General features: G+C 41.0%; 1 protein-coding gene and 1 long non-coding RNA gene across 4 annotated transcripts in view; one reads left to right on the top strand and one right to left on the bottom strand.

Annotated features, from left to right (window-relative positions):
• The first annotated feature begins 908 nt into the window (after positions 1 to 908).
• On the top strand, positions 909 to 8,762 carry LOC142502196 (toll-like receptor 2 type-2). 3 transcript variants are annotated; one of them, XM_075613074.1, is made up of 3 exons: positions 909 to 1,073; positions 1,324 to 1,421; positions 5,827 to 8,762. In XM_075613074.1, exon 3 carries the CDS (start codon positions 5,843 to 5,845, stop codon positions 8,207 to 8,209), a length of 2,367 nt encoding a protein of 788 aa, XP_075469189.1. In that variant the 5' UTR covers positions 909 to 1,073; positions 1,324 to 1,421; positions 5,827 to 5,842; the 3' UTR covers positions 8,210 to 8,762. The 3 variants fall into 3 exon arrangements, with proteins under 3 accessions (XP_075469189.1, XP_075469186.1, XP_075469191.1); XM_075613071.1 differs by having other exon boundaries at positions 909 to 1,158; XM_075613076.1 differs by lacking the exon at positions 1,324 to 1,421 and having other exon boundaries at positions 909 to 1,158.
• The window catches only part of LOC142502218 (uncharacterized), a 32,533-nt gene continuing 25,506 nt past the window's right edge, over positions 5,819 to 12,845 (bottom strand). Inside the window, exon 3 of the long non-coding RNA XR_012803677.1 lies at positions 5,819 to 6,323. This is a non-coding gene — a long non-coding RNA (uncharacterized LOC142502218). The remainder of the gene's footprint in view (positions 6,324 to 12,845) is intronic.

Raw genomic sequence — 12,845 nt, 5'->3', positions numbered from 1 at the left:
GGTGTGGGCAGAGCTGTCACACACACTTTGGGTGGGTTGACTCTGTGGACACCTGGGTGGTTAGGACACCTCAGTACCTCAGTACTTTGGGGTAAACCCCACCGAGGTGTGGACACGGTTTTGGGGGCACGGTGTGGGGGTTACGGCCCTGCGAGGCCTGAGTGGTTCTATTATTATCGTTATTATTCTTACGCAGTCAATAAACTTGTTATACCATACCAGTGTATATTACTTATATAGTGTCCTGCACGGGGTTATCCAACACGGTTAGGATCCCACACATGTGGAGGCGCTGTCACCAGATGGATCAGGTACACCCCAGGCTCCCAAAAGCGGAGGTTCAGGCCTCCTGTGAGCCACAGGTAACGCACCACACACACAGTAGCCACCATATCTCCCAGGGGTGGGGGATAGTGCGCTACATACATTTCTGTCACAGTTTTGTAAGAAATCCTATTACATAACCCTATTTATCGCATTGCTTGTGTTTATTAACACAGATTTCTATTGCACACACTACAGGTATTTAATAAATTAAGATTGCAACCCATTTACAAATATATAATTCTTAGTGAACACAGCGGTCATTATCACCACAATTCTATTTTAACGTAGCAATATCGAACCTTTACATTATCTAGCCTTTTGTGTGCTATGCATTTCCTTTTGTGTTTCTGTATACGCTATGTATGTACGTGCCTACATAGGACATGTGCGGTGCATTTCACAAAACCCTTCCACAGACCTCGCCGTCTTTGTGGGAGAGGAAGTAAACATTCCAGCAGAACTTGCAACTTACAGTGCCGAAATGTCTTTTGGCAGCACTGTACTACTGTGAGTCACAGTCACAACATCATCCCAGCGAGCTGGGCTCCGCCTCTTCCCTTTCTAAAACCATCTCTTGCTTATTTCTCAGACAGAAGCAGCCTCTGTGTACCTGGGGTTTCCCCGGCTACAAAATTAAAATAGGCAGAGCTTTTTTTCCACCCACATCAGATTGTGTGTGCTGCTTAAATCTGCGACATGAACCCTGCATCTGAAAAAGTGGAAAAGTGATCTTATTGTCTAACTCGGTGAGCACAGAACGTCTATCTGACACCACTCTACAGGGATCTTATATCAGTCACAGTTCCAGCTGCATCCAGGTCCTGCCTGCAGGTCAGTGCTCTTTTAAGCAAATCCAGTCATAACTAAACATAACTTTGTAACATCCCCTTCACTGTTAGAGGGGCAAGCAATAGTTATAGCAAGTAGATCCAGCCTGTGATGCTGCTTTACCTCTCTGCTGTTTTTAGCCATATGGTAACTGTTTTCTTTTTGCAGACGCATCGGTGCGTGGCACAGGCGGTAGACTGAGGCAGTTCAGTGAAAGACAGGATCCCTGTGTAAGGATGTAACACTGCCCTCTCTAGTTGTGACAGGTGAGAATAAAAACTTTAGTGCCGTCTCCACAAGGATGCAAAGAGTTTGGGGTTTATTTATTTGATTTATTTATAAAATATTTTACCAGGTAAAATAAATTGAAAGTTACCTCTCATTTTCAAGTATGTCCTGGGTATACAATGATAATTAGACAACATTGTAAGTTACAGTTACAAACATGTTTAAAGTATAAAACAGTCAAAGTCTTTAAAAGAACTTTGATTGGGGGGGGGGGGGGGGGTTGAGAGACTCTGGAAATTTTTCCCGAAGGGGAGTGTTCGGTAGGAGAAGGAAGAGCAATTGGATTCTTTATTGAACCATGGAACCATAAGCAGGCTTCTAAAGACAGATTCAAGGAGATAAGTGCTGTGTAGACTAGGGGTGAGAAGCCTGCTCATATAATTGGGTAAATTGTCAAGAAAGTATTTGAAGGTAAGAGAGGATAAATGTACATTGCATTTGGACTCAAGGGATAGCCAACCTGGTGCATTTAACATATTGCAATGCTGGGTATTGTAGCTACATAATAAGACAAAATGTCATTTTTATTTGTATTGAACGTCAAGTTTGCTGAGGTAAATTTGGGGTGCTGTACCATACACTGTAAACCCATAGTCAATAATTGGCATCAGCAAGTGCTGTTCAGTGGAATTTCTGACCAAGGGGCTTAGGCAGAATATATTTCTATAAAATACACCCAGTTTGGGATACATTATTGATGTTACTGTAGATTGTCACTATGCAGACCAAATGTTAGAGTCTATCCATATACCCAAATATTTGTAGGTATTAACTCAGGCTAGATTAGTGTTACAGTTCGTTATGATCTGTAGCTTGACCATTGGAAGTTTTAGAAATGAAGCCAAAGTGGCCTATACTAGTAGATTCGATAAGTGACTTTAGGCTTATAAAGTTACACTTTACAAGCGATTTTGCATGTGTACTGTAGCTATTCAGAAAGCCGTGATAACATCTCAAAATCGCCTGTAAACGGCTTTTTTTTACAAGTCTTTTTACAAGTCTTTTTTATCACTCTTGCAAAAACAAACCGAGTGGTAACAGTAGTTAAATAAAAGCTGAAACTCACATTTTTTCCAGTAACTGCTATTCTAATAGCTCCAAGATGCAAATCGTGGCTGAAAAACTAATTTTTGTTTTTGCTAATTGCATCGGATGTAGTATAATTTATTTTTACAACATAGGATTGAAGCTTTTGGTCTTCGGAGCTGACCCGCATTAATATCAGTTCCGAAGACACCCTGCTTCAATCCTACAGTATATAATTAAAAATAAATAACAGCAGAGCTTCATTACCTTAGTGACTAAGGTAATGAAGGGGTTAAACAGAAGTACCTGGTTTGTTGGTGGTAGAGGGCGTTGATGAAGGTTGTAATTGCCTTAGGGTGGGTGGTTACGCCTCCTGAGTGTTTAGTAGGAGGGGTTAACCCCTTTATTACCTTAGCGGTAGTAACCGCTAAGTTGGGCATAACTTCCACGGCCGCACGGCACCTGAGGCTACCACCAAGTTAAGGTGTGGTTATTTTGGGGGAGGTGTGGGTATTATGGGGAAGGGGCTATTATGGGTATATTGTGAAAGAGGGGGCTATTGTGCGGGAACTTGGAGAGTGAGCAAGAGTGGGGTGAAGAGAGGAGGGGGGGTGGGAAATAGTCTAACACTCCCCTTCCCTTCTCTCAAGGCCAGTTACTGGGATTCTGTTTCCACTTTTCTAGAGACTTCTCTAGATGGGGAGGGGATTGGAAGGGGAGTGAGGGGATGGGTGGGGAGTAGAGAGGGGTTAAATGCCTACTTTATTGCAGTTGTCAAAAGTTTTGGTCTGTAAATGGACTTTCACTAGGGCTCACTACAACATAAATTCCTGTGCCAAACATAATTTCAAACGTATACTACTGAGATACTGTACATAGTGAATTTTGCGATTATTTTGAGCATTTTTATTTTTTGCCTAACCAATGTTAATGTCATTAGCTTCAGAAAGGCACTGTAATTGAGGAGACTTCAGTTATCTTAATACAGATGCAGCGGCCGTTATTCGAACATTTCACACGTTGTATCCGTTTGCTTACCGGGTCATGGTGCGTGATTTCTCGAAATATTCTCTCGCTAAAACGCGAGATTACTAGTCTTTTGATCGAGTGCAGAAAATAGCATTTTAGCGTTGTTTGCAATACCATCAAGAAAATGAAGTGGGCGATCGCGAGTTGTTGTTTTAAAAATCTAATTGCAATTCAACCTGCCTTTTATTGCCCTACAGTACTTCAAGTGTGTGTAATTGTAATTTGAAGATTAACATTATGAGTTCATACAGTATACAGCAGAGACTGCGACTATTCTAACACAAACCAGTGGCAATCGCCAAAAAGATCCAGGTACATGCTGGATACATGCCTTAAACTAGACCCAACATTTCTGCATTGATTAATGCCCCATCAGATTAACAGCGGGGGTCCCTGGCAGTCCCATTCAAATTGAATGGGACTGCCAGGGACCCCTGTGGTGTTAATAATATGGGTCATTAGTCAATGCAGAAATTCATTAAACTTGCCTTAAACTAGCCAGGTTACACCCAGCACATACCCAGAATGTGACCAGGCTAGTTTAAGGCAAGCTTTAGAATACTCGTGGTCTCGTCTGTATTGTACATGGGAAAGAAGTCCTTTCTGAGGCTCCTTAGCCAAAAATACAACGTCGCCTCTTCTTCTGAATGTAAAATATGTATTCTGCGAATGAGTGTTTCTCAAATTGGAACCTTGTTGAAACACATATGCGTCTCATCACATTTATTCGCATGCGTGTATGGCAAATTGAAACCTTGTTGAAACGCATGTGCATCTCATCACATTTATTCGCATGCATGTATGGCAAATTGGAAACTTGTTGAAATGATACTGTATGCGTGTCATCACATTTCTGCGCATGCGTGTCCTGTTCATAAAGAACACACCAAAAAGTATATGTACAGAATGAACATTTTTATTTGGACAAGATAATAAAGGGAAAAATAATAATACAACAATACAACGTCACCTCTTCTTCAAAATGTTCAATTTTTTATTTTCCTTCTTCGCAATGGCTGGTGCTTCTTGGACATCTGGGTCTGTAAAGAAAGAGACAATATTCTATATTATCAATCGTACCATATATTAGGGTTAAAAAATGCCTACATCTTCTCTCAAGTTTTCAGCATGATCTACTGTATGCCAGGAGTCACTGATTCATTGTAATTGGCTACTCATACAGGACTTATTTAACCAGTGTGTATTAGTACTGCTACAATATACTGTGAATACGTGAAGGTGAATAACAAAGGCACAAACAACTGTAAGTGAAATCAAGCAGTGAAAGTATAAAGCTATATAATAATACACATAAAAAATAATAAAATCCAATAGTGACAAATAAAATACAGAGTATAAATAAAAGTGGAAGTCTAATGTCCCAGCTCAAACCCTCTGGTGGGACCTGTCTTAAGGGGTTCCAAGGTGTAAGGATATTTCTCAAACAATCCAGGGGAGCATATAAGGGAAAAAAAGACAAACAAAACAAACAATATAAGTGTAGATGTATGTAAATCTGAGATAAGGCACTCTGTATATTCTTGGCTCGTATGCCCAGCCTACTCACAGGATGCAGATGAATTAAAGGCACTTGCAAGAAGGGCTGCTACCCATTGGGTGTAGTAAGGTACTGTAATGTACTGTAGAAAGGTAAGTACAGGTATAGTAAGTATAGTACAGGTAAGTATGGTACTGAAAATAACCTGTTTCAATGTTAGCCTTATATTAAAGGTACTGTAATTGAATGTTAACCATTTTATATCTGCGCTTACTCTCCACATTCTACAGTATATATTATATACAGTACGTGCATTATTTGTATTAGACATGTATGTATTATCTATTATTTCTAATAATTAATTATAGTTTACAGGTACAGATGCAGCGGCCGTTATTCGAACATTTCTCGAACTGAATTTCGAGAATGTCCCGAGATTCTCTCAAAATTTGCTTCGGCAGACTAATGGCCCATCAGATTAACACAGCAGGGGTAGCTGCTATGTGAATCCTACCGGGGTCTGCCTGTCTTCAAGAGACGTGCAGTAAGAGGCCGAATCAGTCACTCTAACTGCTCACCTGTCACAGGCGATCACGGGAGTTTTTTATATATATATCTCAATAAAGAAGGGTAAAATATAACCCATAGTATCTTTCAAGCAAAACTAAAAACTTTCAACATCTAACATTATAATTAACATAAGAATTACTGTAAAGTACTGCATATGTTCATGTTGGTTTCCTTCAATTGTACTATAAATGTGTAAAGATGGAGAAAACGATTAAAAAGTAAAAAAATAAATCATGCTTTCTAATTCTCTCTATTTTTAGGTTTTACGAATCTAAAATGATGCATTATATCTGCAGGATCTGCATAATCTATTCACTGGTGACTGCTATATGTTCCAAAGAGAAGATTGACTGCCCATGTGACCACCGGAATTTTTGTAATTGCTCCATGATGAACTTGGACACTATTCCTTCCAGGTTGCCAAAGGGAATGGAGGGGTTAAATGTGTCTGACAACAGAATACAGATTGTCACTGGAATTGACCTGAAACCCTTCAAGAAACTGAAAATACTCCTACTGCAGTATAATCAAATTCATACCATCTCTGACGACTCGTTTCAGTCACTTATAAATCTTGAAGATTTGGATTTGTCACATAACGACTTAACTGTCTTATCATCTGCTTGGTTTACAAATCTTCATATGTTACAGCACTTGGATCTCTTAGGCAATCACTACACATCCCTTGGTAAATCCGCCCTCTTCTCCAGTCTTTCTTCCCTGAAGTCTTTAAAATTTGGAAATCCATCCTTTCTTGCTATTGAAAAATACAATTTTGAGGGTTTAGGGATCATAGATGAACTTAACATCAATTGTTCAAATCTCAAACAATATACAGCGGAAAGTTTGAAAGTAATAAAGGACATAGATCACATTATTTTGACAGTAAATATTAGTCTTTTAGCTGTCATGATAAAGGACCTTGTAAGTTCAGTAAGATGGTTAGAAGTTACAAATGCATCGTTCATAAATCCTGAAGATGTAATGGCCTTTGCAGTCCTGAATAACACGAGTGTGAAGAAATTAATGTTTAAAAACTGCGTAATTACTGATAACAGTCTAGCAAGACTAATTGAAATTATGGACACTTACAGAAATGTTACAGAAGTTGTCTTAGAGGACAGTGAGCTTCTGGGAACAGGGCAGGGTTATCCACGTCTAAAGGAGGAGCTCAGATCAATTAGAACAATTATTATAAAAAATTTACATATACCAAATTTCTACTTGTTCTCTGACCTTCGGTTTGCATATAAACTAGCACATAAAATTACAAGCGTTACCTGTACTGATTCTAAAGTGTTTCTAGTTCCCTGTGAATTTTCACGGTCTTTTCTGTCTCTGCAATACCTGGACCTTAGTGCAAATCTACTGGCAAACATATTTTTGGCAAATTCAGCCTGCTTTCGTGAAGGTGGAGGCGCGTGGCCTTTATTACAAACCTTAAATGTCAGCAAAAATGTCCTGTCTGACCTACCAGTTGTTGGAAAAATACTATCCAGTCAATTACACCTAACTAATCTTGATATAAGTCAAAATAACTTTGCTGAATCATCAAACTCTCCATGTGAATGGCCTCCAAAACTCAAATACTTAAATATCTCAAGCTGTCAAATAACAAAAATAACCACATGCATTCCTGATTATTTGGAAATTTTAGATGTAAGCAATAATTTTCTCACAGTTTTTGCAGTTGATCAACCTCTTTTAAAGGAACTTTATATATCAAACAATAGGTTAACAAAATTAGCAGAAAATGCACACCTTCCTAATTTAGTAGCGCTGATTATAAGCAAAAACAAAATAAATGATTTTACCAAAACAGATTTGGAACCATTTCCAAAATTGACAACCTTGGATGCAAGTGACAACAATTACGTATGTTCTTGTCAATTTTTAGACTTTATCCAGTACCAAACAAATATGCTTCTTGGTTGGCCTGATAACTACAAATGTGATTCTCCTTCTTCAGTCAGACAGAAACTAATACAATTTGCTAGGCTTCCTCTGTTAATGTGCCACCAAACATTAATTGTAACATTAGCATGTATTACATTGATACTAGTAGTAGGTATTACTGTGGCTCTTTGCCACTTCCTACATGTGATATGGTATGTTAAGATGACCTGGGCCTGGCTGCAGGCTAAAAGGAAGCCTTTGAAGGTATCTGAGAGAGATATCTGTTATGATGCATTTATTTCTTACAGTGAAAGAGACTCTGAATGGGTTGAGAATATGATGGTACAGGAGCTGGAAAATACCAACCCACCACTGAAATTGTGTCTCCATAAACGTGACTTTATACCTGGCAAATGGATTATTGACAATATTATTGATGCTATGGAGAACAGTTACAAAACTGTATTTGTCTTGTCAGAGCACTTTGTCCAGAGCGAGTGGTGCAGGTATGAGTTAGAGTTCTCCCACTTCCGCCTTTTTGATGAAAACAATGATACCGCCATTCTGGTTCTTTTAGAGCCCATTGACAAAGAAACTGTCCCAAAAAGGTTCTGCAAGCTGAGGAAACTCATGAACACAAAAACGTACATGGAGTGGCCAACTGAAGAAGAAAAGCAACACATATTTTGGTTCAATTTGAAATTAGCATTGCAGACAAAAGATTATGTGGATGTATGTGCAACCTAATACAGTAGTATTAAATATATTTAAGAGCATGCAAACTGAATCCTTCTGTGTGCTTTGAAACGGTATGAATCGGTATTGAAACATGACAATGTAAGGAACAATTTGCTGGGTTTTTCTACTTTCTATAAAATATATGTATGATACTGTATAGATAGTTTGCTTTTTGTCATGTGTTGATAGTACTTGGCTTCTTTGTATCAAAGGTTTTTAGTTCCAGTTTCAATAAAGTAAACATTATATTTTTTTATACTGGTTAGTAATTACTGCATTACCTAAGTGAAATGTATGCCATTTTATGACCTGTGTCCCTTTAATCTATTTACACAATTGTAATGCAAAAACAGGCACATAAAATATAACCGTAGGCAATAACTCAAAGTGGGACTACAGTATATGCTTTTCAGGAATACATTGTTTTACCGTCTCTGCTCAGAAACACTCATTTGATATGTCTTTATCTACTAACATTTAAGAGAAAATGCATTTATGTTTTTCCATCATTTAAGAGATGTTACTGTGTAGCTTTAATAAATAATTCACATTATGCAAAAGCTATAGGGTTCCCTTGTTTTTTTTTTAACATGGTATTTATGGAACACTGCAATAAAAAAAAAAAAACTATATATACATATATATACATAACTATATGCCGACAAAAACCTCAAGGTGAAAAAGGTCCCATTGGGGGACCGAAACGTCGGTTTTTGTGTCTTCTATCAAATATAGAAAATTTATGATTTACTTGCCTGTGTGCTGTCCCTTGATGTCGTGTTGCAACCGGTATTGTATGGTATATATATATATATATATATATAGAGCATGTTTTTATATATATAAAACCCTGTGTAGAAAACCATTTGTTTGAATGTGCCTCAGATGTGCTAATTAAGCAGACAGAACCACACTGTCAGGTGACTTTTTACAGTAGGCCTATATAAACCCAGTCAGAACAGCTAGTCTGCCTGCAGCCCATATCCAAGTGGCCCATTATAAGTGGCATGACTACTGAACAACTGAAGTTTAAAAGGAATGTCAAAAGAAGTGAGGAAGAAGTGGACACCCCGTCTGGCCCTGATTCCTGCATTTGAACTACGCTGGAAAGGAGGATATCATCAATACCAGACTGCATCATTACTGCTGTGATGCTGCCTTTACCATTTATATTTGCTGTGACTTCACTTCTTCTCAAATTATGCATTTCTTTTTACCAGCCTCAGTATGTCTCTAACGCTATTCATATATCTCCATCTCTCCTTCCTTCACCACTTCTCTTTTCACATGAACTCCTTTCTTACCTGCGTCCTCTGACACCACACAGCGATATCCCCTGCACTAAAACCCACCCTTACAAATCATCCTCACACATCCTCTTTCTATCCATGCTTCTCCTCCTTGCTTCTGGGGATATCTCTCCCAATCCTGGTCCCTGTCTTATTCATACATGCGCTCGTCCTCGCCTGCCAACTGCAACCTCTACTCCTTCTGGTGTCAACCCCTCCAACCTCATACCCATCCCCTGCCACCCTCCCTCCTCTCTCCCTTTCTCCTGTGCCCTTTGGAATGCTCGCTCCCTCTCTAACAAGTTCCTCTCTGTGCATGACTTCTTTCTCTCTCACTCCCTGCTTCTCTTTGCTATAACTGAGACCTGGCTCACTCAGTTGCAACCTGGCAACTCTGCTCTGGAAGCTGCCCTCTCCTACGGTGGCCTTTCCTTCTCCCACACTCTGCGCACTGATGGCAGGGGTGGAGGCGTGGGGCTCCTGCTCTCCTCTCTCTGTCGTTACCGAACCCTTCCTATTCCTCCCTCTCTTGCTTTTCCCTCCTTTGAGGCTCACACTGTCCAGATTTTCTCTCCTCTCCCTGTTCATGTGGCGGTCATCTATCGCCCACCTACCTCTACTCATCCCCCTTCTGCCTTTCTCTCTCACTTTGAATCCTGGCTCTCTTTCTTCCTCTCCTCAGACTCCCCTGTTCTTCTCCTTGGGGACTTCAATTGCCACATTGATGACCCCTCTCTCCCTTGGGCTACCCGCTTTCTTTCTCTAACCTCTTCTTTTGGACTTCAACAGTGGACTGCAGCCAGCACCCACAAGGATGGCCACTAGTTAGACCTGGTTTTCACTAAGAACTTCTCTCTCTCTGATTTCTCCATTTCCCCTTTTCCTCTCTCTGACCATCATCTCATCTCATTCTCTCTATCTCGCTTCTCCCCTTCTCCACCTCCATCTACCCCCCGGTTCTGCAGAAACCTGCGCTCTATTCACTTACCTGACTTTGAGTCCACTTTACGCTCCTCCCTCTCCTCTCAGCTCTGCTACAGACCCCGACAACCTGGTCAGGAACTACAACTCTGTCTTGTCCTCCACACTTGATCTACATGCCCCACTTTCTCTCTGCCGCACTCGCCCTTCTAACCCTAGACCCTGGCTAAATTCCCACACACGCATGCTGCTTTCCAACACTCGTTCCTCTGAACGCCTCTGGAGGAAGTCTCACACTCTCGCAGACTTCCTTCACTACAAATTTATGCTATCCTGTTTCAACTCTGCCCTCTCGCAAGCTAAACAAGCCTACTTTTCTGCACTAATCAACATGCACAAGTCTAACCCACGCCGACAGTTCTCTGTCTTTGATACTCTACTCATACCACCCTCAGCTGCCTCTCCTTCCTCCATCTCCGCTCAGGACTTTGCTGACTATTTTAAGGAAAAGGTGGAATCCATACGTCAGAACATCCCCTCTGTTTCTTCTTCTCATCCTACACCTCTTCCTAACTCTCCTCCTGCCTTCCTTGACTCTTTTTCCACTGTCTCAGAGGAGGATGTGTCGCTGTTGATCGCCATTTCTCCCTCTACCACTTGCCCTCTTGACAACATTCTCTCCCATCTCCTGAAACCTCTTGCTCCTACTATAATCCCTACGCTCACACACATTTTTAACTCCTCCCTCTGCTCTGGAACCTTTCCATCCTCCTTCAAACATGCAACAGTCATACCATTACTCAAAAACAGCAAGCTTGACCCTACCTGTCTTTCTAACTATCGACCTGTCTCCCTCCTGCCTTTTGCCTCTAAACTCCTTGAACGTCTTGTATTCTCTCGCTTGCTCCATTTTCTCAACACCTATTCTCTCCTAGACCCTCTACAATCTGGCTTCCGCACTGCTCACTCCACGGAAACAGCCCTCACTAAAATAACTGACGACCTCCATGCTGCCAAAGACAGAGGTGATTACACCCTGCTCATATTACTCGACCTCTCTGCAGCATTTGATACTGTGGATCACCCTCTTCTCCTTCACATTTTCCATACTCTTGGTATTCGGAACAAAGCTCTATCCTGGATCTCATCCTACCTCTCCCATCGTACTTTCAGTGTCTCTTCTGCTAACACCTCCTCCTCTATTGATCTCTCTGTGGGGGTACCCCAGGGCTCTGTCCTGGGACCTCTTCTCTTTTCTCTGTACACACTCTCTCTAGGTGACCTAATAACATCTTTTGGGTTTAAATTTCACCTCTATGCTGACGACACACAAATATACTTTTCAACACCTGACCTTACACCTGCTATACAGACCAAAGTTTCTGAATGTCTCTCTGCTATATCATCCTGGATGGCCCTCCGCCACCTTAAACTCAACATGGCTAAAACAGAGCTCCTCATACTTCCTCCCAAACCTGGCCCTACTACCTCCTTCCACATTACTGTTGGAACTACGATCATCCACCCAGTAGCCCAAGCATGCTGCCTAGGGGTCACACTCGACTCCTCTCTCACATTCGCCCCTCACATTCAAAACATTTCTAAAACTTGTCGCTTTTTCCTCCGCAATATAACAAAGATACGCCCTTTCCTCTGTTGTTCGACTGCTAAAACTCTGACTCTGAGTCCCTCATTCTCTCCTGTCTTGATTACTGTAACCTCCTGCTGTCCGGCCTTCCTGCCTCTCACCTGTCTCCCCTACAATCTATCCTAAATGCTGCTGCCAGAATCACTCTACTCTTTTCTAGATCTGTCTCAGCATCTCCCCTCATGAAATCCCTCTCCTGGCTCCCAATCAAATCCTGCATCTCACACTCCATTCTTCTCCTCCTCACTTTTAACGCTTTACATTCTTCTGCCCCTCCTTACATCTCAGCCCTAATTTCTCGCTATGCACCATCCCGACTCTTGCGTTCTGCTCAAGGATGTCTTCTTTCTACCCCCTTTTTATCTAAAGCCCTCTCCCGCCTTAAACCTTTTTCACTGACTGCCCCACACCTCTGGAATGCCCTTGCCCTCAGTACCCGACTAGCACCCTCTCTATCCACCTTTAAGACCCACCTTAAGACACACTTGCTTAAAGAAGCATACGAATAGCACTGTGAACATTCTGAACACATGATACATAAAGCTTGGCCCCCTGCAGACGCACTTACCAGAACTCCCTCCTACTGTCTCTGTACGTTCTCCCTACCTACCAATTAGATTGTAAGCTCCTCAGGGCAGGGACTCCTCTTCCTTAATGTTATGTTTGTCTAAAGCACTTATTCCCATGATCTGTTATTTATATTATCTGTTATTTATTCGATTACCACATGTATTACTACTGTGAAGAGCTATGTACATTAATGGCGCTATATAAATAAAGACATACA

The sequence above is a fragment of the Ascaphus truei genome, chromosome 1, assembly GCF_040206685.1.
Source record: "Ascaphus truei isolate aAscTru1 chromosome 1, aAscTru1.hap1, whole genome shotgun sequence".
Taxonomy (NCBI): Eukaryota; Metazoa; Chordata; class Amphibia; order Anura; family Ascaphidae; genus Ascaphus; species Ascaphus truei.
This window is presented reverse-complemented; position numbering and strand designations above follow the sequence as displayed.

Excerpts from the sequence above, each read along its gene's own strand:
- LOC142502196 (XM_075613074.1), top strand. The coding sequence starts at position 5,843 with ATGATGCATTATATCTGCAGGATCTGCATAATCTATTCACTGGTGACT.